At 40.5% G+C, this 25,275-nt stretch overlaps 1 protein-coding gene across 2 annotated transcripts in view; it reads left to right on the plus strand.

Moving 5' to 3' along the window:
- LOC120060148 (inositol 1,4,5-trisphosphate receptor type 1-like) overlaps positions 1-25,275 on the plus strand; it is a 146,040-nt gene that overhangs the window by 76,824 nt on the left and 43,941 nt on the right. For both annotated transcript variants that reach the window (XM_039009258.1, XM_039009268.1), the window contains 7 exons: positions 3,903-4,103; positions 4,473-4,583; positions 7,020-7,115; positions 7,224-7,361; positions 7,921-8,019; positions 8,548-8,740; positions 18,379-18,501. In XM_039009258.1, coding sequence (XP_038865186.1) covers positions 3,903-4,103; positions 4,473-4,583; positions 7,020-7,115; positions 7,224-7,361; positions 7,921-8,019; positions 8,548-8,740; positions 18,379-18,501 — 961 coding nt within the window. The remainder of the gene's footprint in view (positions 1-3,902; positions 4,104-4,472; positions 4,584-7,019; positions 7,116-7,223; positions 7,362-7,920; positions 8,020-8,547; positions 8,741-18,378; positions 18,502-25,275) is intronic.

Here is a 25,275-nt window from a genome sequence, read left to right on the forward strand (position 1 = left end):
CCACATCATTGACAGATAGCTGGATGCTGAATCACCATGGCTCATCATCAGTTTTGTGCACTGTATTTGGCCTCTTTGGGTTGATCCTGAGGCAAACACAGCGGGCTAAGTTAATCATGGTTTAATCTCATTGACATGTTTAGACACGAGTTAAAGATGCGTCTCATCCCTAAATAATCCAGCCATTGATTTAAACTTGAATAAAATTATATTTGATTCGTCACATGCTTCGTAAACAACCAGTGGCGTGTATTCATTTTCATTTTTTTTTTTTTATATAAAATAAATATTTAGTCTCTCTTTTTTTGATAATTTTACTTTAATTCTTAAGAGGCTGAATGTATCTAACAGGAGAAAGCATCTGAGCGAGCGAAACAGCACTCCTCTGTCTCTACGTGTAGACTATCTTTATGATGCTGTCTGGTCCAGATGAGTATGATATTGTTCCTGGATGTAGCATTGAAGGCAAGGGAAGCCAGCGAGCATTTGTCCTCCCTTGATAAAAAAAGTATAAAAAATTTGCCAATCACTGTTGACCTAAATTGAGTAAGCTCAACTGTGAATGGTCCTGGCACACCAAAAATAAGTGTCAAGGGAAGCCAGCTTTGAATTTGGCGTCACTCCTATCAAATCCCATTGAGAGCATACGTAATTGACAGAAAAATGTGAATTGTTGCATCTAGTTGTTTTGTGGTCCTCCGGTGGCTAGCTAGCTAGCTAAAACTGTCCCTTTCCTAAATTAGCCATCGATGGAAATAGGGATTTGGACTTGTGGTTTTACTTAATTCTACTCACTGGGCAATGATTATAACAGTGATTCTGATCCAACGATTAATTCATATATTGTTGTGCCCTGGCCTGAGAGTATGGAAGTTCAATATGTAGCTAAATGTAGAAAGCTAATGTTAACTAGCTAACGTTGCCCATGAATGGAAGTTAGGCTTTCGAGCAAGCATTTTAGCCAGGTACAACAAAAAATAAAAGCGTGTATGACAGAGTGATAAACTGTTTTGTCAACATGAAAGAGATGGCATTGGCATTTCTCTACAAGTAGGGTGAGTCAACATGTTTTTCTACTTGCACGAACAAGCATGCACACACAGAAATCAGAACCATGGATAGCCACGTCATATTTAGCTTATGTTGATTGGACTAAATCATTTGTTAAACATGTCTTACTGTATTAGACTAAGCAGAGGTGATTTGATGATGTTGAAGATGAAATGGTGCTGGAAGCTTCTGTTTTCTTTGAGACTTGCAGTAACTCTTTGTGGTTATAAATAAATAGTTTTCTATTGGTCCGAAAATGTTGGAAACATTAACTTGCTTGACCATGCTGTAGGTCATGTAACTGTCTGTTACTGTACATGCAATATGCTTTGTGGACTTCACTGGACAGAGGTTGCTATCTGGTTTTGTGATAAAAACAAAGGTGTGGTTGAATTTATGTCTTCTTATTGTCTGAGCCTGTATATATCCCGGTCGCAAGGCATATTAATGAACAGGTTATAGAGCAAACAACGTAATTATCACAACACAGGTTGTAATATGGTTTTTTGGGGGGGGGGGGGGGGGGGGCTTGGCTTGGCTTCCCCAGTGATTTTACCCATGCACTGCTACTGTAAACAACAGGTGTCGACTAACAGTGAAATGCTTACTTACGGGCCCTTCCCAACCGTGAAGAGTGAAAAAAAACTAAAACACATAATAATAAAAGTAATAATAAATACACATTGAGTAATGATAACTTGGCTATATACACAGGCTACCAGTACCGAATCGATGTACGAGGTAATTGAGGTGGATATGATAATAAATAGTAGCAGCAGCATGTGATGAGTCAAAGCTAGTGCAAAAAGGCTCAATGCAGATAGTCCGGGTAGCTACAGTTGAAGTCGGAAGTTTACATACAGTACACCTTAGCCAAATACATTTAAACTCAGTTTTTCACAATTCCTGACATTTAATCCTGGTAAAAATTCCCTGTGTTATGTCAGGTAGAATCACCACTTCATTTTACGAAGGTGAAATGTCAGAATAATAGTAGAAAGAATTATGTATTTCAGCTTTTATTTCTTTAATCACATTCCCAGTGGGTCAGAAGTTTAAGTTCAATTAGTATTTGGTAACATTGCCTTTAAATTGTTTAACTTGTGTCAAACGTTTCAGGTAGCCTTCCACAAGCTTCCCACAATAAATTGGATGAATTTTGGCTCATTCTTCCTGACAGAGCTGGTGTAACTGAATCAGGTTTGTAGGCCTCCTTGGTCGCACACACTTTTTCAGTTCTGCCCACAAGTTTTCTATGGGATTGAAGTCAGGGCTTTGTGATGGCCACTCCAATACCTTGACTTTGTTGTCCTTAAGCCATTTTGCCACAACTTTGGAAGTATGCTTGGGGTCATTGTTCATTTGGAAGACCCATTTGCGACCAAGCTTTAACTTCCTGACTGATGTCTTGAGATGTTGCTTCAATAAATCCACATCATTTTCCATCCTCATGATGCCATCTATTTTGTGAAGTGCACCAGTCCCTCCTGCAGCAATGCACCCCCACAACATGATGCTGCCACCCCCGTGCTTCATGGTTGGGATGGTGTTCTTCGGCTTGCAAGCCTCCCCCTTTTTCCTCTAACCATAACTATTGTCATTTTAGCCAAATAGTTATATTTTTGTTTCATCAGAACAGAGGACATTTCTCCAAAAAGTACGATCTTTTTCCCCATGCGCAGTTGCAAACTGTAGTCTGGCTTTTTTATGGCGGTTTTGGAGCAGTGCCTTCTTCCTTGCTGAGTGGCCTTTCAGGTTATGTCGATATAGTACTCATTTTACTGTGGCTATAGATACTTTTGTACCTGTTTCCTCCAGCATCTTCACATGTTCCTTTGCAGTTATTCTGGGATTGATTTGGAATTTTCGCACCAAAGTACGTTCATCTCTAGGAGACAGAACGCGTCTCCTTCCTGAGCGTTATGACGGCTGCGTGGTTCCGTGGTGTTTATACTTGCATACTATTGTTTGTACAGATGAACGTGGTACCTTCAGGCGTTTGGAAATTGGGCTCCCAAGGATGAACCAGACTTGTGGAGGTCTACAATTTTTTTTCTGAGGTCTTTGCTGATTTATTTTGATTTTCCCATGATGTCAAGCAAAGAGACACTGAGTTTGAAGCTAGGCCTTGATATACATCCCAGATACACCTCCTGGGAGGACTCAAATTATGTCAATTAGCCTATAAGAAGCTTCTAAAGCCACGACATCAGTTTTTTGAATTTTCCAAGCTGTTTAAAGGCACAGTCAACTTAGTGTATGTACATTTCTGACCCACTGAAATTGTGATACGGTGAATTATAAGTTAAATAATCTGTCTGTAAACAATTGTTGGTAAAATTACTTGTGCCATGCACAAAATAGATGTCCTAACCGACTTGCCAAAACTACAGTTTGTTAACAAGAAATGTGTTGAGGGGTTGAAAAACGAGTTCAAATGACTCCAACCTAAGTGTATGTAAACTTACGACTTCAACTATATTTCGTTAACTATTTATCTAACTATTTAGCAGTCTTATGGCTTTGGGGTAGAAGCTGTTCAGGGTCCTGTTGGTTCCAGACTTGTTGCATTGTTCCTGGATGGCAGGGAGCTCGGCTCTGCTGATGTACTGGGCCTTACGCAAATGCACCGCCTCTTAGGCAGAGGGCATCTATAACAGGCAGCCTTTTTAACATTAATCATTTATATTTTCTGATAATATTATACTCAAAGCCAGTACTTTTGTAGTTTTTCAGTGGAATAACCCCATTTGTTCATAGAGGGATCTAAGGTTATTGTTCATAATGTTTAGAGTGAATGTATGAATTAGTGTGTCTTTAATTCATAAGTTGTGTGTCTCTTTCTGCTCCAGAACTTCCTTAGGTGTCAGAACAACAAGAACAACTATAACCTGGTGTGTGAGACGCTGCAGTTCCTGGACTGTATCTGTGGCAGCACCACGGGAGGCCTGGGGTTGCTGGGACTCTACATCAATGAGAAGAATGTAGGCCTCATCAACCAGACAGTAGAGAGCCTCACAGAGTACTGCCAGGGACCCTGCCATGAGAACCAGGTGGGCACACACACTCACACCTCCTGCTACCTAGATCAAAAGCTTTGTTTTTTATGTGTGGATGGAGTATCATGAAACGTTGTAGTCAAATGACCCAGTGTTTGCGTATAACTGCTGTCTCCATTTCAGTAATTGCAGGGTTGGTCTTATTTGGCAGTGCTTTAATTAAGCTTTTAAATTCTCTTTACAAGCCCAGATAAGTCCCAGTACACAGCTCCATACAAAAAAATGTGTTCCTTGCATGGCTTTTTCTTGCAGGATCATGTCAGACTAAACAAAGGCCTTTGTAATATTGTTTTCCGATTCATCTGGAGATATTTTGACTCAGTCATAAACACAGCGTCAAAAAGTTTCCTGTTTCTCTGTCAGAACTGCATCGCCACTCATGAATGCAACGGTATCGACATCATCATCGCTTTGATCCTCAATGACATCAACCCCCTGGGCAAGAAGAGGATGGACCTGGTGCTGGAGCTCAAGGTTGCACCCTGTTTGTTTTCCTTTATTATCCATTTGACATATTTCTTTGTTCTGTCTTGGTTTAATGCATTTTTTAACCAACAGCACTCATGACAACCTGAATGTTATTCATCCTCCTGATGTTCTGTATCCCTTGTAGGGTTGCAAAGGGTCTGAAACTTTTTCAGGAAATTTTCCATGGGAAGTTAAGCCCGGGAATTTTGTTTAAATTCATCAAAAGAGTTAGCTTATAACAGTGAACCTTTTTTGTTGGATATACATAAGGTGATTCTAGGTCTTGTGGCATATTTTGGTTAAACTATCCCCAATTCTATGGAATTGCAACCCTCTGCAAGGCACAGTGCATTCTTCCATCACTTGTGGAGTGCACTCTTCCATCACATGTACAGCTGATTCTCAAGATCTTGCACACTGATGAGATGCTATTGAGGCCACACTACTACACTGTCTGAGCCAAGGACTACATGCTTTCTGGTATGTTTTGATTACAATACTGGGTGGGGTGAATATATTTTATATGACATACAGAATTTTTTTGTTAACAAGTAAATAGTAGCCTACAGTAAAGTGTGTTTAAATAATTTCTAACTTGTTAACAATTTCTCCTAGTTAGTTTTTGCTACCATGTGGGTTTTAGCTTGCTTGAGTGTTAATTCACCTGTTTCCATACATGTTTAATTATAAAATATTTATCTTACAAATGAGTTGTTAATCTAACTGCTTAACTATTTATCTGTACATGGAATTATATTTGTTGTTTTCTTACTCATTTTTAAAATAATCTTTACAGGAAAATGCCACGGGCACTATCTGATGTGTCGAGACATTTCACTGCAGCTAATGTAGAAGGAAAAGCTGTGTACATTTGCAAATACTGTGCCAAATCATATGTGAAGAATGCAACAAAGATGCAGAATCATCTGGCCAAGTGCTTAATGTTCCCTCAGCACTCACAACTAGCAACCTCTGACAAAAGTCCCTCTACTTCTATTCGAGGTGAAAATTATGAATCAGACACCTTATCGATAGCAACAGCTCATGGTCCTCCTGGAATCAGACGTTTTTTGAATCAATTAAGGAAAGTAGTCACAGAAATGCTGATGAATGTCTTGCTCGAGCTGTGGAAGCAAATGGTTCACCTCTGATGCTCACAGGCAATGTGTATTGGAAGAGATTTCTGAATGTTCTTCACCCAGCATACACCCCTCCAACCAGACATGCTTTATCTACTAATTTGCTGGAATTTAACAGAGTTCAAGTGAAGGTCAAGCTTCAACAGTGAAGAGGCGACACCGGGATGCTGGCCTTCTAGGCAAAGGTCCTCTGTCCAGTGGCTGTGTTCTTTTGCCCATCTTAATCTTTTCTTTTTATTGGGCAGTCTGAGATATGGCTTTTTCTTTGCAACTCTGTCTAGAAGGCCAGCATCCCGGAGTCGCCTCTTCACTGTTGACATTGAGACTGGTGTTTTGCGGGTACTATTTAATGAAGCTGCCAGTTGAGGACTTGTGAGGCATCTGTTTCTCAAACTAGACATTCTAATGTACTTGTCTTCTTGCTCAGTTGTGCACCGGGGCCTCCCACTCCTCTTTCTATTCTGGTCCCAGTTTGTGCTGTTCTGTGAAGGGAGAAGTACACAGCGTTGTACAAGATCTTCAGTTTCTTGGCAATTTCTCGCATGGAATAGCCTTAATTTCTCAAAACAAGAATAGACTGACGAGTTTCAGAAGAAAGTCTTTGTTTCTGGACATTTTGAGCCTGTAATCGAACCCACAAATGCTGATGCTCCAGATACTCAACTAGTCTAAAGAAGGCCAGTTTTATTGCTTTTTTAATTAGTATAACAGTTTTCAGCTGTGCTAACATAATTGCAAATGGGTTTTCGAATGATCAATTAGCCTTTTAAAATGATCAACTTTAACAATGTCTACACTGTATTTCTGATCAATTTGATGTTATTTTAATGTACAGAAATTTTGCTTTTCTTTCAAAAACAAGGACATTTCTAAGTGACACCAAACTTTTGAACGGTGGTGTATGATGAAAACATTTTTGGGAGATGCGATGGATCATTAGGGATCATTCAATATTCCCTTTTGTTTTTCAGTAAAATCATGTGAAGAGTCAACTAAAGTTACATTCGTAACTACATTTATTTAAAAAAATTCTATTGGAAGAATTTAATCATTTGCAATTATGTCTACTTATGATAAGGTAAAATGTTTCTGTTTCTGTCTCCATATGATATGGTAAATATATCCAATGCAAAAAAACATCTACATTTAAATGGTATGAATATTAATTTACATATATTTCCGTTAATTCCCGTATATTCCTGTTAATTCCCATATATTCCCGTTAATTCCCACAGAAAGTTTCTACCTCTGAATATTCCCCAGGATGTGTAACCCTAATCCCTTGCCCCTCTCTCTGTTCCAGAATAACGCCTCCAAGCTCCTCTTGGCCATCATGGAGAGTCGCCACGACAGTGAGAATGCAGAGAGGATACTGTACAACATGAGGCCTAAAGAACTGGTGAGTGCTATGTATTGGTAGTCAGATATACCTGCAGCACGGCATGGCACAGAGGACATTTTTAAGGGGAAGTTATCTGACGGTCTGGTTTGTGACGTTCATATGCAGGTGGAGGTGATAAAGAAGGCCTACATGCAGGGGGAGGTTGAGCCGGAGGAGCCTGCTGAGGAAGATGAAGATGGTGAGGAAGAGCATGCTGCCTCTCCACGAAACGTGGGCCACAACATCTACATCCTGGCTCATCAGGTACTGTAGACCGCTGACTGACTGCATGCAACTTTACACCTCCTGTAACAGCTCCTATACAACCTATAAACGTATTACATCAGAGCTCTTCCACTCTAACCCCCTTTAGGCCCAATTCAGCTCTATTCTATTAGTCTATTCAAGTAGTTATGTGGGTGAACAACACAGACAGTTTCAGTTATGTAAATAGAAATGTTGATCCCAAGGCATGATGCCCAGCATGTTAGTGTGTGAAAACTGAACAGTCCACATATTGTACACAAACAGTGGCATGTACTGTCAGATGCATCTGGTGTTGCAGTGATCTGGTGTCAGTGTCAGTTCCCTGTCCCCACAGGCAGCTAGAGGAACTTCCAGAACACACCTACTGTAACATGTTTCATGCCGCCTATCAGATACAATGAGGAAAAATAGACCCCAAAAAATGAAGTTGGTGACTTAGAAGACGCTGATTGTAAATTTTGACCAATGACAGTACAATAAAAATTCATAAGTATAATGTGATACATCACCTGATGGCATTGGTGCATTCATGCAATGCATTGGTGCGTTCATCCAGTTGGCCCGCCACAACAAGGAGCTGCAGGCCATGTTGAAGACCTATGGGGAGGGGGATGATGCCCTGGAGTTCTATGCCAAGCACACAGCTCAAATTGAGGTCAGTCATTTTATCCATCTGTTTTCACCATGTAGTTTTCTGTTTTATTACCCCTGTATTAACTTTGGTTGATTGCAACATGTATTTTGGCAATATGTTTTGACTTTTTATTATCCGAGGCATGTGACAGTCATATTGTCTTTCTTTGCCTGCTGTCAGTATTTTGTATTTTGTTAGCGTATGAAAATTACAAGCATCCTTGGCATGTTTGCATGTGTTCTACTGTGAGCTCAGGAAAGGGAAAGAATGCTGTCAAGGAAGAGCTTATCAAATGAGTGTTCAAGGTGTTGTGCAGTGCTTTTATACACACAAACAATCACTTTCTTTACTCCTCTTCACTTGTATAACAGTCTATTATATCCAGATCATGTCTTAGCCAGTTTTCCAAGATGAAGAATAGGGACCAACATGCCACTATCAAACCATAAAGTTTGGGGCCTACCCAGTCCAGGGCCTAGAGTTGCCCGTCCTCCCCCTGAGAGAGAGGGTCTGTGATGGGCAGCACTGGCTGCATGTGGTTGTGCCCAGATTGTGCGGCTGGATCGCACCATGGAGCAGATAGTCTTCCCCGTGCCCAACATCTGTGAGTTCCTCACCAACGAGTCCAAGTTGCGGGTGTACTACACCACGGAGCGTGACGAGCAGGGCAGCAAGATCAATGACTTCTTCCTGCGCTCCGAGGACCTCTTCAATGAGATGAACTGGCAGAAGAAGCTGCGAGGTACTCAAGAGCCAACCACTGGTAACGCAAACACGGTTCCCTGTGCGTATCTCTCCCTACCTCTCTATACTAGGTACCTGCTTTACATGCCCTCACCCCTCCCTGACCCCTCAGGGCCCCTCAGGAGACTCCCCAGGCTGGGTCAGGTCCTCCATGTATGGGCCAGATACCCACCCTGAACCCTGGAGGAGAGAGGGCATGTAAAGGTTATATGTTAAGTTAAAGTACATAACATAAGGTGGATAAATGTTAAGATATTTACAATGTAAGGTTGCAGGGCTCCAGACTAACATCCCCCTGGTGTCACTGGTCCCACTAACTTTTTCAATTGGTGGCACTAGCCCATGATTTGGTGGCACCCAAAAACACATTTCTGCAGCGACCCACAATAGAATACATTTGAATCATAATCTTATACAGTATCTTATATCATCTCATTATAAAGTCATTCACAATGCTTTATTAAAAACTGTAATAGATTACTGAGATGGTATTTCATCTAAATTGTTACATCTATCCTCCCTTTAAAAAAAGAAAGTATGATAATTCTTCCATGGGGAGAGAAATATTTGCTCTATTATAGCTTATCTCATGCTATTTTACACATTTTGCCATGAGGCTGCTATTTTTTTGCTGTTTTAAAGTTAAGGGATTCTTGAAAGACGTGACAAACAACTTTTTTCCACTAATATTTGTCTTAATATTAACAAAATTTGAAATATATATTTTGATACAACAAAATATCAGCTATCACAAATCAAATCATATTGTATTGGTCACATACACATATTTGGCATGTAAAGGAACAACCTTTTAATAAAAATAAAAAAATATCAGAAAATGCAACTAACTGAATTTATGTCTCCGTCAGACACCATAAAAAGCATTTCATTTTTAATATGATTGTCCAACAAGTGTTTAATGGCCTTGATTGTTTCATTCTAACATTAGATTATTTAAATATGTAATACAAATCTCCAAACTTATTTTTATTTTGTTTTATAGCACTATTAAACAGTCCAGGGCTAATTTCGTTAGCATTTTGGCATGTTTTTCTAGATTTAGAACATAAAACAACACTTATAAAGCAAACATTATCCCTTAGGTCTAGCACAGCTAATACTTCAGTTGATTAAGCATACTGTATGTTGCTTGCAGAACAGTGATTTTAAATATTTTTTCAGAATATTAACAAAAAATGTACTCCATCAGTGAATGAGTTGACGAACCACTGACAGAGTTGACAACAGACACTCAAAACAGACATACAGTGCATGCAACTCAATATTAGGAAGGTGTTCTTAATGTTTTGTACACTTAGTGTATCTTGATTAGATAAGTATTCAACCCCCTGAGTAAATACATGTTAGAATCACCTTTGGCAGCGATTACAGCTGTGAGTCTTTCTCTGTCTAAGAGCTTTGCACACCTGGATTGTACAATATTTGACCATTATTCTTTAAAAAATGATTCATGCTCTGTCAAATTGGTTGTTGATAATTTCTAGACAACCAATTTCAAGTCTTGCCATAGATTTTCAAGTCGATTTTTAGTCAAACTAACTAAGCCACTCGGGAAGATTCAATGTTGTCTTGGTAAGCACCTTAAGGTCTTGTGTTTTAGGTTATTATCTTGCAGAAAGGTGCATTTGTCTCCCAGTGTCTGTTGGAAAGCAGATTGAACCAAGTTATGGGCTACCGAGTGGCCTTGTGTTTTAGGTTATTGTTTTGCAGAAAGGTGCATTTGTCTCCCAGTGTCTGTTGGAAAGCAGATTGAACCAAGTTACGAGCTCCCGAGTGGCGCAGCGGTCTAAGGCAGAGCATCTCAGTGCTAGATTAGTCACTACAGACCCTGGTTTGATTCCAGGCTATATCACAACCGCCCGTGATTGGGAGTCCCATAGGGCGGCGCACAATTGACCCAGCGTCATCTGGGACAGGGTTTGGCCGGTGTAGGCCGTCATTGTAAATAAGAATTTTTATTAACTGACATGAAGGTTAAATAAAAATATGCTCATTTTTCAGTTAATATCCATTATCAGTTTTTTTTACTCTAGTATTTTGCCTGTGATTAGCTCATTTCCATTTTTTTATCCTAAAAAACTCCCTAATCCTTGCCGATAACAAGCATGCCAATAACATGAGGCAGCCACCACCATACTTGAAAATATGAAGAGTGGTACTCAGTGACATGTTGGATTTTCCCCTAACATAACACTTTCTATTCAGGATGAAAGTTACATTTCTTTGCAGTTTTACTTCAGTGCAGTGGTCAACAACCGGTATTCCTAGTTGACCAAACATTTCTGTAAAAAACAAACAACCTTAAAGCATTGTTTCGCGCTGTTGGCGGTGGGAGCACTTGATTTTGCAGTCCTAGTGCCGGGAAGGCAACGTGTTCCCATTTTGAACCATTTCATGTGTCTGAAGGTAGAAACCCGCCTACCCAACAGGCCCAGAAAGCAAAACAAGTGCACTTGTAAGCCTACCACTGGCCAATCAGATAGCTCTGATCACTGTGTCTGCACCATTTCCTCATGCCATAGACTGCAAAAAAGAAGCCTCTAACACACAGCAAAGTTACTGTGAGATTTCAAAACTTTTTAACCCATGACTGAAGAGAAAATTAACAAATACAGCAAAGAGCTGCTGTTGTTTATGAGTAAGTTCATGTTTAAGTTGTTATTCATCCCTGTCAACACTTTGTTCAAAAGTTTTATAAGCCATAAAAATTGTGTTCCCCCTGGTTACACTCACGCTACAACCAGCACTGCAGCTGCAATGAATGAGTATAGCAAAGTGCTTTGATTATTAGCGGCTTGTGTCTTTTTTAATATCTTGGAATATTTAACTGTCTCTGGTCATAGGAATAACAACATGAATTGGTGCATAATGCAGAAATAATGCAGTTCGACTTAAGTTTCGCCACATGCTGGAAGACTGTCCCCTTTTCTCAGTGGAGGGAGGGAGAAAGGAGGGGACGGTGAGAGGCAGCCTCACCACTGCTCCCTCCCTCCCCTCCCCTCAGACTGACCATCAGATGCAAATGTATATGCTCACTCAACTGTGCCTCACAAGTAATACAACACATGGTCTATTACCAGTGTGATCATATACTGTGGCTAACATCTTGAAATATAATTTTTTTAAATGGTCTGAGAAGAACAATATTAGCAGGGCAATTCAAGCATAGCCAATATGCTGTGATAATGTATTGGGCCCATAGCTTACTGCACAAACCTCATTGCAACATAACTGTTTTTAATTGGTTAATGTTGCATAGGCAACGTTTTTTTAAGTCATGTTTTGAGCGGTAGATCTCGGCTTCTTGCACTCGGATCTTGTATTTTGACTCAAAGTGATCTTGATTCAGAAAAGGTTGGTGACCACTGCCTTAGTGACTTATTGAAAACATAATGCATGTTTTGGAATATTTGTAGTCTGTACAGGCTTCCTTCTTTTCACTCTGTCATTTATGTTAGTATTGTGGAGTAACTACAATGTTGTTGATCCCCCCTCAGTTTTCTCCTATCACTGCCAATAAACTCTGTTTTACAATCACCATTGACCTCATGGTGAAATCCCTGAGCAGTTTCCTTCCTTTCCGGCAACTGAGTTAGGAATGGCGCTTGTATCTTTACACACCGTCCAAACTGTAATTAATAACTGCACCATGCTCAAAGGGATATTCAATGTCCGTTTTATTATTATTTTATTTTTTTACACCAATCTACCAGTAGATGCCCTTCTTTGCGAACCATTGGATAAACTCCCTGGTCTTTGTGGTTGTATCTGTGCTTGAAATTCACTGCTCAATTGAGGAACTTTACAATTATCTGTATGTGTGGGATACAGAGATCATTTATAAATTATGTTAAACACGATTATTGCAAACAGATTGAGTCCTTGCAACTTATTATTTTACTCCTGACATTTTTGGGCTTGCCAAAACAAATGGGTTGAATACTTATTGAATCAAGACATTTCAGCATTTCGTTTTTAATTAATTCGTAAACATTTCTCAAAACATAATTCCACTTCGACATTATGGGCAATTGTGTGTAAATCAGTGACACAAAATCTAAATTGAATAAATTTTAAATTCAGTCTGTAACACAACACAACTTTCTGAAGGCACTGTATTTTTGTTTAATACAAACATTCGTAAAATATGGAACATTATTAATTTGAAAATCCCTTATAAAAACATAACCATTCTGTCAGATCTTTCAGCACTCTGATGGAGTTGACAAAATGCCATTTTTCTTCTTCTTTCAAGTGGTATACACAGTAGCAATTTTGTTTTCCATAGTTGATTTATTACTCTAAAACCAAATTAAATGTAATAGAATATTCATCTTGGTTCAAATATATCAGGCAGATAGTGTTGACAGGTTATGGTTGTAACCATGGTGAATCCAATATTGTTTGTTTAAATCTATCAAAAGTAGAGAACTTTCCAGAGCATGAGTGGTATTGTTGCGCTACATGTAATGAGGACATGAATAAGGGGTCCTTATGGTATAGCTGACCCTGACGGAGTTGACCAAATATCCGGACACATCTTTTAGGAATCACAGTTTTGAGAGAAATATTCTTTAAAGTTACAGAGGGCTATTGTAAGAAACTGCATAAGAGTGCTAGAGGCGTCACCACAGACCCTGGTTCGATTCCAGGCTGTACCACAACCGGCCGTGATTGGGAGTCCCACAGGGCGGCGCACAATTGGCCCGCCGTCGTCCGGGTTTGGCCGGGGTAGGCCGTCATTGTAAGTAAGAATTTGTTCTTAACTGACATGCCTAGTTAAATAAAAAATACGTAAAATATTATTTTTCAGTTAATATCCATTTATTATCAGTAAAAAAAAAATATTTAAACACTTTTTCCGCTATTTTGGGGGGGGATCCTTTGCTCATGACAAGGGGATTTCCGGGCATAGAGCCGACATGGAAATTAATAATATTGAAAGTATTTAGAAAATTCCCAAAACAAATCTTTCCCCTATAAAATTCCCCTAAATGTACATTTTAAGCTCAAATAATGCAACAAAATCATTTTTTTTTGTTTTACAAAAAGGATTGTCCCAACTTTCAAGAATCTATGAGCTAATTTCCTGCTATTTTCCACTTTTCCATAAGGCTGAGAGAAAATTATGCAATTTCTTTCATGGCTTCAGATGTGTTCATATGCTATCCACAACCCCCCAAAATGGGGGCTGCCCCACCTTGCGGGGGCTGTTGGGATATGTGCTACGCCAGTGACACACACACAAATAATCACATGGGATATATTCTGATTGTTTACTTCACCGAGTACATGTGGTAAAGGAGGGAGAGTATAGATAGCTAGGCAAGAGGCTGAGCATCTCTGAGAATAGGGGATGATCCTCTCCCAGGGTGTAATGAGATTGGAGGTCAGTGTGAGTGGGTCTCTTCCAGAGAGAGTCAGTCCAGAATCCAGCAGACAGTCAGTACAGGAGCAGTCAATACTCCCTTCACACACAACTGCTGGCACGAGGCCCACAAGGGTTGAGGCAGGACAGACTGAGAGAGAGTAGGAAGTCCGCTGACATGAGTTTTCTATAGGACTGCTCCCTGGTGGAGGACATGACCAGATTAGGCCTAACTACTGAAGAATGGGATCCAGACACCATTAGAATGACTGGGGGAGAGAGTGATTCAAGAGAGCTAGAGAGGAAAGGACTTTCTGAGGAGGTAGAGGATGAGACGCTTTGAAAATTAGATGTCTCTCCGAATCTGTTAACAAACACTAAGCCTGTGACGGAAGATTCATTATCTGATGAAGCATTGTCCTACAATAGTAACTCATGGTGCAATTGTTGGAGCTCTCATCACCAAGTCTACCCAACCAACGTACCCCATGTTGCACATCTAGTAGGGCGTCTCCTTATTGACGCCTAGCACCTGATCCCTTCATCCCCCTTCAGGCTGCGGTCGCTGTATGACTGCACTCTTTGTTTCCTCAATGGGAGCGTGTTTCTGCCTGTCTGTCCCTCTGTGAGCCCTGTACTGCAAGAGGGGACTGTACTCTGACACACGTGGCGCACTTGTCTTATCTGAATGAATCAGCAGCACAGCGACTGAGAGAACATGTTGTTTCGTTGGTGCATGAGTGCGGTTGCTGTTGTTTATAAAAGTCCCCACCCTTTTAGTTCCTCTTTTCAAATGAAAAAGGTGTTGACTGTTGAGAATCCGAGTTGAAGTTCAAATCCCCAGGGTTGGACAGTACTGAACACACTCCAAAATCACCCAATAGGTTTAATGTACACCAAATAAGCATGCTAATTGGCTTTGCACCCTTTTGATGTTTAGGTGATGTTTTCGCTTTGCTGTTCAGTGTGTATTTGACCCTTGCAAATTACCCAACTGACCCTACTCTTACGCTATTTAATAAACTGACTGTGAACCCTAACCTGGACGTAAGTTTAATGCAGAATTAACCCTCAATTTGGATACATTTCTAAACACATTAAAATGAAAACACTGCTCTGAGGTGAAAAAGTATAAAGTTATGTCTCTATTGTAACTATGTCGTACTATGTACTATTATCATCGAGCTTTGATTATTAGAATCAACTGTATAGTGTTAGGGCAAAAAACTAAATGTGCACCCATTGGGGTCCTCAGTACCGAGTTTGGGAAACACTGCCCTACTGTGTATCATGCTTCAGCTGGCACAAACAAGGCAAAAACTTCAGTCATTTCCTGCATCATTTGCAGGATAGTCACAAGACGTCCCACTGGGGTGTATTACTTGCTGCAAGGAAAAACTGATAAGTGAATCGCCCAATCACCCATGATGTTTGGGTACCAGTTAACAATAACCTTACTACAACTAACCAACTGATACAACATTGTCACTCCTTCCCCATTTCAAAATGAACATAGTTGACATACAGTAACAGTAAAAGTTTGGACACACCTACTCATTCCAGGGTTTTTCTTTATTTCTACTACTTTCTACATTGACGATAATAATAGTGAAAACTTCAAAACTATGAAATAACACATATGGAATTATGTAGTAACCAAAAAAGTGTTAAACAAATCAAAATATATTTTATATATTGTTCAAAGTAGCCACCCTTTGCCTTGATGACAGCTTTGCACACTCTTGGCATTCTCTCAACCAGCTTCATGAGGTAGTCACCTGGAATGCATTTCAATTAACAGCTGTGTCTTGTTAAAAATTAATTTGTGGAATGTCTTTCCTTCTTAATGCATTTGAGCCAATCAGTTGTGTTGTGATAAGGAAGGGGTGGTATACAGAAGATAGCCCTATTTGGTAAAAGTCCATATAAGTCCATATTATGGCAAGAACAGCTCAAATAAGCAAAGAGAAACGACAGTCCATCATTACTTTAAGACATGAAGGTCAGTCATTACGGAAAATGTCAAGAACTTTGAAAGTTTCTTCAAGTGCAGTCGCAAAAACCATCAAGCGCAATGATGAAACTGGCGCTCATGAGGACCGCCACAGGAAATGAAGACCCAGAGTTACCTCTGCTGCAGAGGATAAGTTAATTAGAGTTAACTACACCTCAGATTGCAGCCCAAACAAATGCTTCACAGAGTTCAAGTAACAGACACATCTTAACATCAACTGTTCAGAGGAAACTGCGCGAATCAGGCCTTCATGGTCGATTTGCTGCAAAGAAACCACCTCTAAAGGACACCAATAATAAGAAGAGACTTGCTTGGACCAAGAAACATGAGCAATGGTCATCAGACCGGTGGAAATCTGTCCTTTGGTCTGATGAGTCAAAATTTGAGATTTTTGGTTCCAACTGCCATGTCTTTGTAAGACGCAGAGTAGGTGAACGAATGATCTCCACATGTGTGGTTCCCACCATGAAGCATGGAGGATGCATGGAGGAGTAGGTGTGATGGTGTGGGGGTGCTTTGCTGGTGACACTGTCTGTGATTTATTTAGAATTCAAAACAAACTTAACCAGCATGGCTACCACAATATTCTGCAGCGATATGCCATCCCATCTGGTTTGCGCTTAGTGGGACTATCATTTGTTTTACAACAGGACAATGACCCAAAACACACCTCCAGGCAGTGTAAGGGCTATTTGACCAAGAAGGAGAATCATGCAGTGCTGCATCAGATGACCTGGCCTCCACAATTGCCAGACCTCAACCCAATTGAGATGGTTTGGGATGAGTTGGACCGCAGAGTGAAAGAAAAGCAGCCTACAAGTGCTCAGCATATGTGGCAACTCCTTCAAGACTGTTGGAAAAGCATTCCTCATGAAGCCGGTTGAGAGAATGCCAAGAGTGTGCAAAGCTGTCATCAAAGCAAAGGCTGGCTACTTTGAAGAATCTCAAATATAAAATATACACTACCGTTCAAACGTTTGGGGTCACTTAGAAATGTCCTTGTTTTTGAAAGAAAAGCTAATTTTTTGTCCATTAAAATAACATCAAATTGATCAGACATACAGTGTAGACACTGTTAATGTTGTCAATGACTATTGTAGCTGGAAACGGCTGATTTTCTTTTCATGGAATATCAATTAATCAAATGTATTTATAAAGCCAGCTGATGTCAGCTGATCAGCTGATATCATCTGTTACAAAGTGCTGTACAGAAACCCAGCCTAAAACCCCAAACAGCAAGCAATGCAGGTGTAGAAGCATGGTGGCTAGGAAAAACTCCCTAGAAAGGCCGGAACCTAAGAAGAAACCAGGCTATGAGGGGTGGCCATTCCTCTTCTCACTGTGCCGGGTGGAGATTTATCTACATAGGCGTACAGAAGCCCAATATCTACATAGGCGTACAAAGGCATGTTGTTAGCTAATCCAAGTTTATAATTTTAAAAGGCTAATTGATCATTAGAAAACCCTTTTGCAATTATGTTAGCACAGCTGACAACTTTTGTACTGATTAATGATACAATAAAACTGGCCTTCTTTAAACTAATTGAGTATCTGGAGCATCGGCATTTGTGGGTTCGATTACAGACTCAAAATGTCCAGAAACAAAGGCTTTCTTCTGAAACTCATCAGTCTATTCTTGTTCTGAGAAAGGAAGGCTATTTCATGCGAGAAATTGCCAAGAAACATAAGATCTTGTACAACGCTGTGTACTACTCCCTTCACAGAACAGCGTAAACTGGCTCTAACCAGAATAGAAAGAGGAGTGGGAGGCCCCGGTGCACAACTGAGCAAGAGGACAAGTAAATTAGTGTGTCTAGTTTGAGAAACAGATGCCTCACAAGTCCTCAACTGGCTTAAATAGTTCCCACATAACACCAGTCTCAATGTCAACAGTGAAGAGGCGACTCTGGGATGCTGGCCTTCTAGGCAGAGTTGCAAAGAAAAAGCCATATCTCAGACTAGCCAATAAAAAGAAAAGATTAAGATGGAGAAAAGAACACAGACATTGGACAGAGGGACTCTGCCTAGAAGGCCGAATGTGTTTACATGTGCAATAGATACTGTATGCGTATTTGCATCTCCTTTGAATCCTGACTTAGTTTGGTGAGTGCAGCAGTATTGTGATGGTGGTGTAGTTGTAGTAGTGAATGCACTGTGTGGTTGTCTGGTGTAGAAGTGATACTGTTGACTGTCTATTGACTGTGTGTGTTGGCACTCCTCGTCCCCTCTCCAGCCCAGCCCATTCTATACTGGTGCTCTCGCAACATGTCCTTCTGGAGCAGCATCTCCTTCAACCTGGCCGTACTCATGAACCTGCTGGTGGCCTTCTTCTACCCTCTGGAAGGAATCCGCAGAGGTCAGTGAGTTCTGTCCTCCACCTCCCCTTCCTCCTTTTCCTCCCCAACTGCCGTCTCTTAATCATCTGAGTAATTTGCAGGGTGTCTGTACCAATCAATGGCTGATCTCTGTATGTGTAATATCAAATCAATCACATTTTATTGGTCAGATACACGTGATTAGCAGATGTTATTGTGGGTGTAGCGAAATGCTTTTGCTTCTAGCTGTGAGAGTGCAGTAATATCTAACAAGTAGTATCTAACAAATTACACAACATATACCCAATACACACAAATCTAAGTAGGAATGAATTAAGACAATATACATATGGACGAGCGATGTCAGAGCGGAACGGACAAAGATACAGTATAATAGTATAGAAAAAACGGTATATACAGTTGAAGTCGGAAGTTTACATACACCTTGGCCAAATACATTTAAACTCAGTTTTTCACAATTCCTGATATTTAATCCTAGTAAAAATCCCCTGTTTTACGTCAGTTAGGATCACCACTTTATTTTAAGAATGTGAAATGTCAGAATAATAGTGGAGAGAATGATTTGTTTAATCTTTTATTTCTTTCATCACATTCCCAGTGGGGCAGAATTTTACATACACTTAATTAGTATTTGCTAGCATTGCCTTTAAATTGTTTAACTTGGGTCAAACGTTTTGGGTAGCCTTCCACAAGCTTCCCACAATAAGTTGGGTGAATTTTGACCCATTCCTCCTGACAGAGCTGGTGTAACTGAGTCAGGTTTGTAGGCCTCCTTGCTCGCACACACTTTTTCAGTTCTGCCCACACATTTTCTATAGGATTGAGGTAAGGGCTTTGTGATGGCCACTTCAATACCTTGACTTTGTTGTCCTTAATCCATTTTGCCACAACTTTGGAAGTATGCTTGGGGTCATTGTCCATTTGGAAGACCCATTTGCGACCAAGCTTTAACTTCCTGACTGATGTCTTGAGATGTTGCTTCAATATATCCACATAATGTTCCACCCTCATGATGCCATCTATTTTGTGAAGTGCGCCAGTCCCTCCTGCAGCAAAGCACCCCCACAACATGATGCTTCCACCCCCGTGCTTCACGGTTGGGATAGTGTTCTTCGGTATGCAAGCCTCTACCTTTTTCCTCCAAACATAACGATGGTCATTATGGCCAAACAGTTCTATATTTGTTTCATCAGACCAGAGGATATTTCTCCAAAAAGTACGATCTTTGTCCCCATGTGCAGTTGCAAACCGTAGTCTGGCTTTTTTTATGGCGGTTTTGGAGCAGTGGCTTCTTCCTTGCTGAGTGGCCTTTCAGGTTATGTCGATATAGGACTCGTTTTACTGTGGATATAGATACTTTTGGTCATGTTTCCTCCAGCATCTTCACAAGGTCCTTTGCTGTTGTTCTGGGATTGATTTGCAATTTTCGACACCAAAGTACGTTCATCTAATGGAGACAGAACGCATCTCCTTCCTGAGCGGTATGACGTCTGCATGGTCCCATGGTGTTTATACTTGCGTACTATTGTTTGTACAGATGAACATGGCATCTTTGCTGATTTCTTTTGATTTTCCCATGATGTCAAGCAAAGAGGCACTGAGTTTGAAGGTAGGCCTTGAAATACATCCACAGGTACACCTCCAATTGACTCAAATGATGTCAATTAGTCTATCAGAAGCTTCTATAGCCATGACATAATTTTCTGGAATTTTCCAAGCTGTTTAAAGGCACAGTCAACTTAGTGTATGTGAACTTCTGACCCACTGGAATTGTGATACAGTGAATTATAAGTGAAATAATCTGTCTGTAAACAATTGTTGGAAAAATGACTTGTGTCATGCACAAAGTAGATGTCCTAACCGACTTGCCAAAACTATAGTAACAAGAAATCTGTGGAGTGGTTGAAAAACGAGTTTTAATGACTCCAACCTAAGTGTATGTAAACTTCCGACTTCAACAGTACATATGAGATGAGTAATGCAAGATATGTCAGCATTATTATGTGAATGAGATACCATAGAATAGTATAGAAAACAATATATACACATGAGAAGAGTAAGGCCAGGTATGTAAACATTGTGACTAAGATACTGTAGAATAGTATAGAATACAGTATATACATATGAGATGAGTAATGCCAGATATGTAAACATTAAAGTGACTAGTGTTCCATTCCTTAAAGTGGACAGTGATTCCTAGTATATGCCTCTAATGTGCTAGTGATGGCTGTTTAATATGGCTGCAATCCCGTTAACGGGATCGATATGACAACAGCCAGTGAAAGTGCAGGGCGCCAAATTCAAACAACAGAAATCTCATAATGAAAATTCCTCAAGCATACAAGTATTTCACACCATTTTAAAGATACACATCTTGTTAATCCTACCACAGTGTCCGATTTCAAAAAGGCTTTACAGCGAAAGCACCACAAACGATTATGTTAGGTCACCGCAAAATCACAGAAAAACACAGCCATTTTTCCAGCCAAAGACAGGAGTCACAAAAAGCAGAAATAGAGATAAAATGAATCACTAATCTTTGATGATCTTCATCAGATGACACTCATAGGACTTCGTGTTACACATTACATATATGTTTTGTTCGATAAAGTTCATATTTATGTCCAAAAACCTCAGTTTACTTTGGCGCCATGTTCAGAAATGCCTCCAAAATATCCGGAGAAATTGCAGAGAGCCACATCAAATAACATAAATACTCATCATAAACTTTGATGAAAGATACATGTTTTACATAGAATTAAAGATACACTTGTTCTTAATGCAACCGCTATGTCAGATTTCAAAAAAGCTTTACGGCAAAAGCACAATATTCAATAATCTGAGAACAGCGTTCAGCCACAAAAGGAAGCCATACAGTTACCCGCCAAATTGTGCAGTCAACAAAACTCAAAAAATAGCATAAATCTTCACTTACCTTTGCTGATCTTTGTCGGAATGCACTCCCAGGACTCCCACTTCCACAAGAAATGTTCGTTTTGTTCGGTAATGTCCATCATTTATGTCCAAATAGCTATTTTTGTTAGCGTGTTTGGTAAACAAATCCAAAGTCAGGAATCGCGCTCACTAAAAGCAGACGAAATTTCAAAAAGTTCCGTAACAGTCAGTAGAAACATGTCAAACGATGTATTGAATCAATCTTTAGGATGTTTTTAACATAAATCTTCAATACTGTTCCAACCGGAGAATTCCATTGTCTTCAGAAGTGCGATGGAACAGAGCTCCCTCATGTGAACGCGCATGGTCAGAGCATGGTCAGCTCATGATAGACCTTACTCATTCCCGTCTCCTTCGGACCCACTTCACAGTATAAGCATCAGACAAGGTTCTACAGACTGTTGAAATCTAGTGGAAGTCGTAGGAAGTGCAAACTGACCCATATCCCACTGTGTATTTGATAGGTGATGCGTTGAAAACCTACAAACCTCAGATTTCCCACTTCCTGGTTGGTTTTTTTTCTCAGGTTTTTGCCTGCCATATGAGTTCTGTTGTACTCACAGACATCATTCAAACAGTTTTAGAAACTTCAGAGTGTGTTCCATCCAATACTAATAATAATATGCATATATTAGCAACTGGGACTGAGGAACAGGCAGTTTACTCTGGGCACCTCTGGGCACCTTTTCATCCAAGCTACTCAATACTGCCCCTGCAGCCATAAGAAGTTAATAGTCTGATGGCCTTGAGATAAGCTGTTTTTCAGTCTCTCGGTCCCAGCTTTGCTGCACCTGTACTGACCTCGCCTTCTGGATAATAGCAGGGTGAACATGCAGTGGCTCGGGTGGTTGATGTCGTTGATGATCTTTTTGGCCTTCCTGTGACATCGGGTGCTGTAGGTGTCCTGGAGGGTGGGTAGTTTGCCCCCGGTAATGCGTTGGGCAGACCGCACCACGCTCTGGAGTGCCTTGCGTTTGTGGGTGGTGCAGTTGCCATACCAGGCGGTTATACAGCCCGACAGGATGCTTTCAATTGTGCATCTGTAAAAATGTGTGATGGTTTTAGGTGACAAGCCAAATTTCTTTAGCCTCCTGAGATTGAAGAGGCTCTGTTGTGCCAGGTTCTCTGTTTATTCTACATGTGTGACTGTTACAAAACAGGATATTTGAATGAATGACTCCCATTAATGTGATGGGAGCTGCATTACAATGCATAACACACACAACCACAAGCTATTTGGGATGGTGAATGGAGAATTTACTATTTTATGAAGTTCTTTGGATTCTACTTTGCCGTACTTTACATGTCAACCGTAATTTACATTACACCGTAATTTACAATACACATGCTTATTTAGACGTTTAGTGACTTGATGCCTACTGTGCCAAAGTGATTTAGAGTTGTTAAATGGGAGTGACCAGTGTGTTGCTATCAGGGTGGCTCTAGCCTTTTGGGGACCCTATGCGGGCAAAAAAAATGTGTGGCCCTCCTCTTCATGGCAGAGAAAAGTTTTAATGAAGGTTTTCTGCAGTTCTACACATTTTTCCATTGGCTGAGAGAAAATGTTGCATTTTCGGCCATGATTAGCAAAAGTTTAGATAACTGACAAATTTACATATCTAAAAATGATTAGCTGACATGGTTAATTGAGTGACTGTCATTGACTGACAAAACAAGAGAAAAACTGCTGATGCACAACCACATTTCAAACTGTTGAAACCCTGACTGAGTTCATCCCCCCCCCCCCCCCCCCCGACTGCTTATGTCGCTTATGCCTGGAGCCAGCCCTGGTTGCTTTATTGTCAAAATTCTGCTTTTAACAACCATCAGAATTGGGTAAAAAAGGGGTTATTCACGGCAACATATTATGCAATAATTAAGAGTAAGCAAAGTGCGAAAATTATATCAAACGTTTTACCATTGCAACGTTTGATGTAGGCCTACAATCACATTCAATGTGGTTGTCTGAAGCGTGCTATAGAGTTCACAGCTGGCGATGCCTCATCACAATGGATTATTCCCCATCATTTGCAATAATGTCAATGAGTGTAATCACAATTTTTCCTTTGCGGTAAAAATATCAAATAAAAATGTTTTATTGTCACATACACCTGATAGGTGCAGTGAATATGTTGTTTTACAGGGTCAGCCATAGTAGTACAGTGCCCTTGGAGCAAATTGTGGTTAAGTGCTTTGCTCAAGAGCACATCAACATATTTTTCACCGTGTTGACTCGGGTATTCAAACCAGCAACCATTTGGTTAGTGGCCCTTCTCCTTAAACCGCTAGGCTACCTAGTACCTGGCTCAGAGTTTGTCTGGGCAGTGTCTTAAGATCATCCTAAAATCTGCTCTGAGCTGGGAGTTCATTTAGTCTTATAACAGGTTTTAACAAGATTCCTAGGACCTTTTCTGAGATGCTTTGTGGATATAGGCCATGAGCTGATTATTGATACAGGGTTTGAGCTTAAGTTAACACACACACACCCACTTAATGAACCTGTCACCAGATTCCTGTCTTCACGCTGACACTGATGAGCCTTCAGTCAGGATCCACTGCCATGTACAGTATCTGTCGCTATTGTTTGTAAATTGGGCTGTGTGTGTGTACTACGTATGTGTTGCCTCCGTGTGGTCTGGTTACCCTGAGCCTGGCAGGAACCATAATGCCCAGAATGCAGACTGCAGTGTTTGGTCTACCCTGAAAAGTGACACCTAACCGATAAGGACTGGGGTGGGTCCCTCACAGCTCTTAGATCATTCCCAACAGTCTCGTCAAATAAGTAATGTCCGATAAGCAGCAACAAAGTAGAAGAAATTAGAATGTGCTTGGAAATCTATATTTCTGTGGACATAAAGAAAAAGATGAATACACAATACAAGTAATACTCATTCTTTCTCTTGCTCTCTCTCTCATCTCTTCTCTCCATGCCTGAGAGCAGTGTTAGTCTGTGGTGATGTGTAAACCACAACCCCAGTCATTAAGGCCTCTATTGTTCCAAGGCAGTTGCAGAGAGAAGACCCACATTGTGACTCACATAAACTTTACATTGTTCTGTCCAACTGGGGTCAAGCAGTGCAGTCCCTTGTGTGTGTGTGTGTGTGTGTGTGTGTGTGTGTGTGTGTGTGTGTGTGTGTGTGTGTGTCTGCGTGTCTGCGTGTCTGCGTGTCTGCGTGTGTGCGTGCGTGCGTGCGTGCGTGCGTGCGTGCGTGCGTGCGTGAGTGAGTGAGTGAGTGAGTGAGTGAGTGAGTGAGTGAGTGAGTGAGTGAGTGAGTGAGTGAGTGAGTGAGTGAGTGAGTGAGTGAGTGAGTGAGTGAGCGAGCGAGCGAGCTTAGCATCAGAATCAAACTGTAGGGCTCAGGACACGTCCGCTGGTGTGCGATGGGGGAAATGATGTCAGCTTAACAATGTAGCCAGCCATCATGGCTTGCATATCATTATTGCTCATATTAAATCTTAAACGCACATACAACTGATTGGTCCATACTAATGTCTGTCTGGATGTATGCCAGCTCTAATGCTGCTCGGTGTTAATGTTCAATTCAGCTGCTTGTAAAATAGAAGTGAACTTCAGTGGCCTGGTAGACTTGTACAACTTTTTCAGCAATACTTTCTAAGTATATTGTGTGGAAGTGTGACATTAAGATAATAAACGAAGCTTTTATTGAAATACATTTTTGAGAGCAGGAGAAATGCAAAGACTTGTGCTTACAGTATGCAGGCGTAGAGATAGGTGAACAAAAAGTAGGAATAATAGGATTAGATTAGTGAGAAATAACACCTGTAATACTGTGTCCCTGAAAGGTGGTTTCTCTAAAGGTCCTGTGAGTTAACAGAAT

Source organism: Salvelinus namaycush, chromosome 2 (assembly GCF_016432855.1).
Source record: "Salvelinus namaycush isolate Seneca chromosome 2, SaNama_1.0, whole genome shotgun sequence".
NCBI classification, from domain to species: domain Eukaryota; kingdom Metazoa; phylum Chordata; class Actinopteri; order Salmoniformes; family Salmonidae; genus Salvelinus; species Salvelinus namaycush.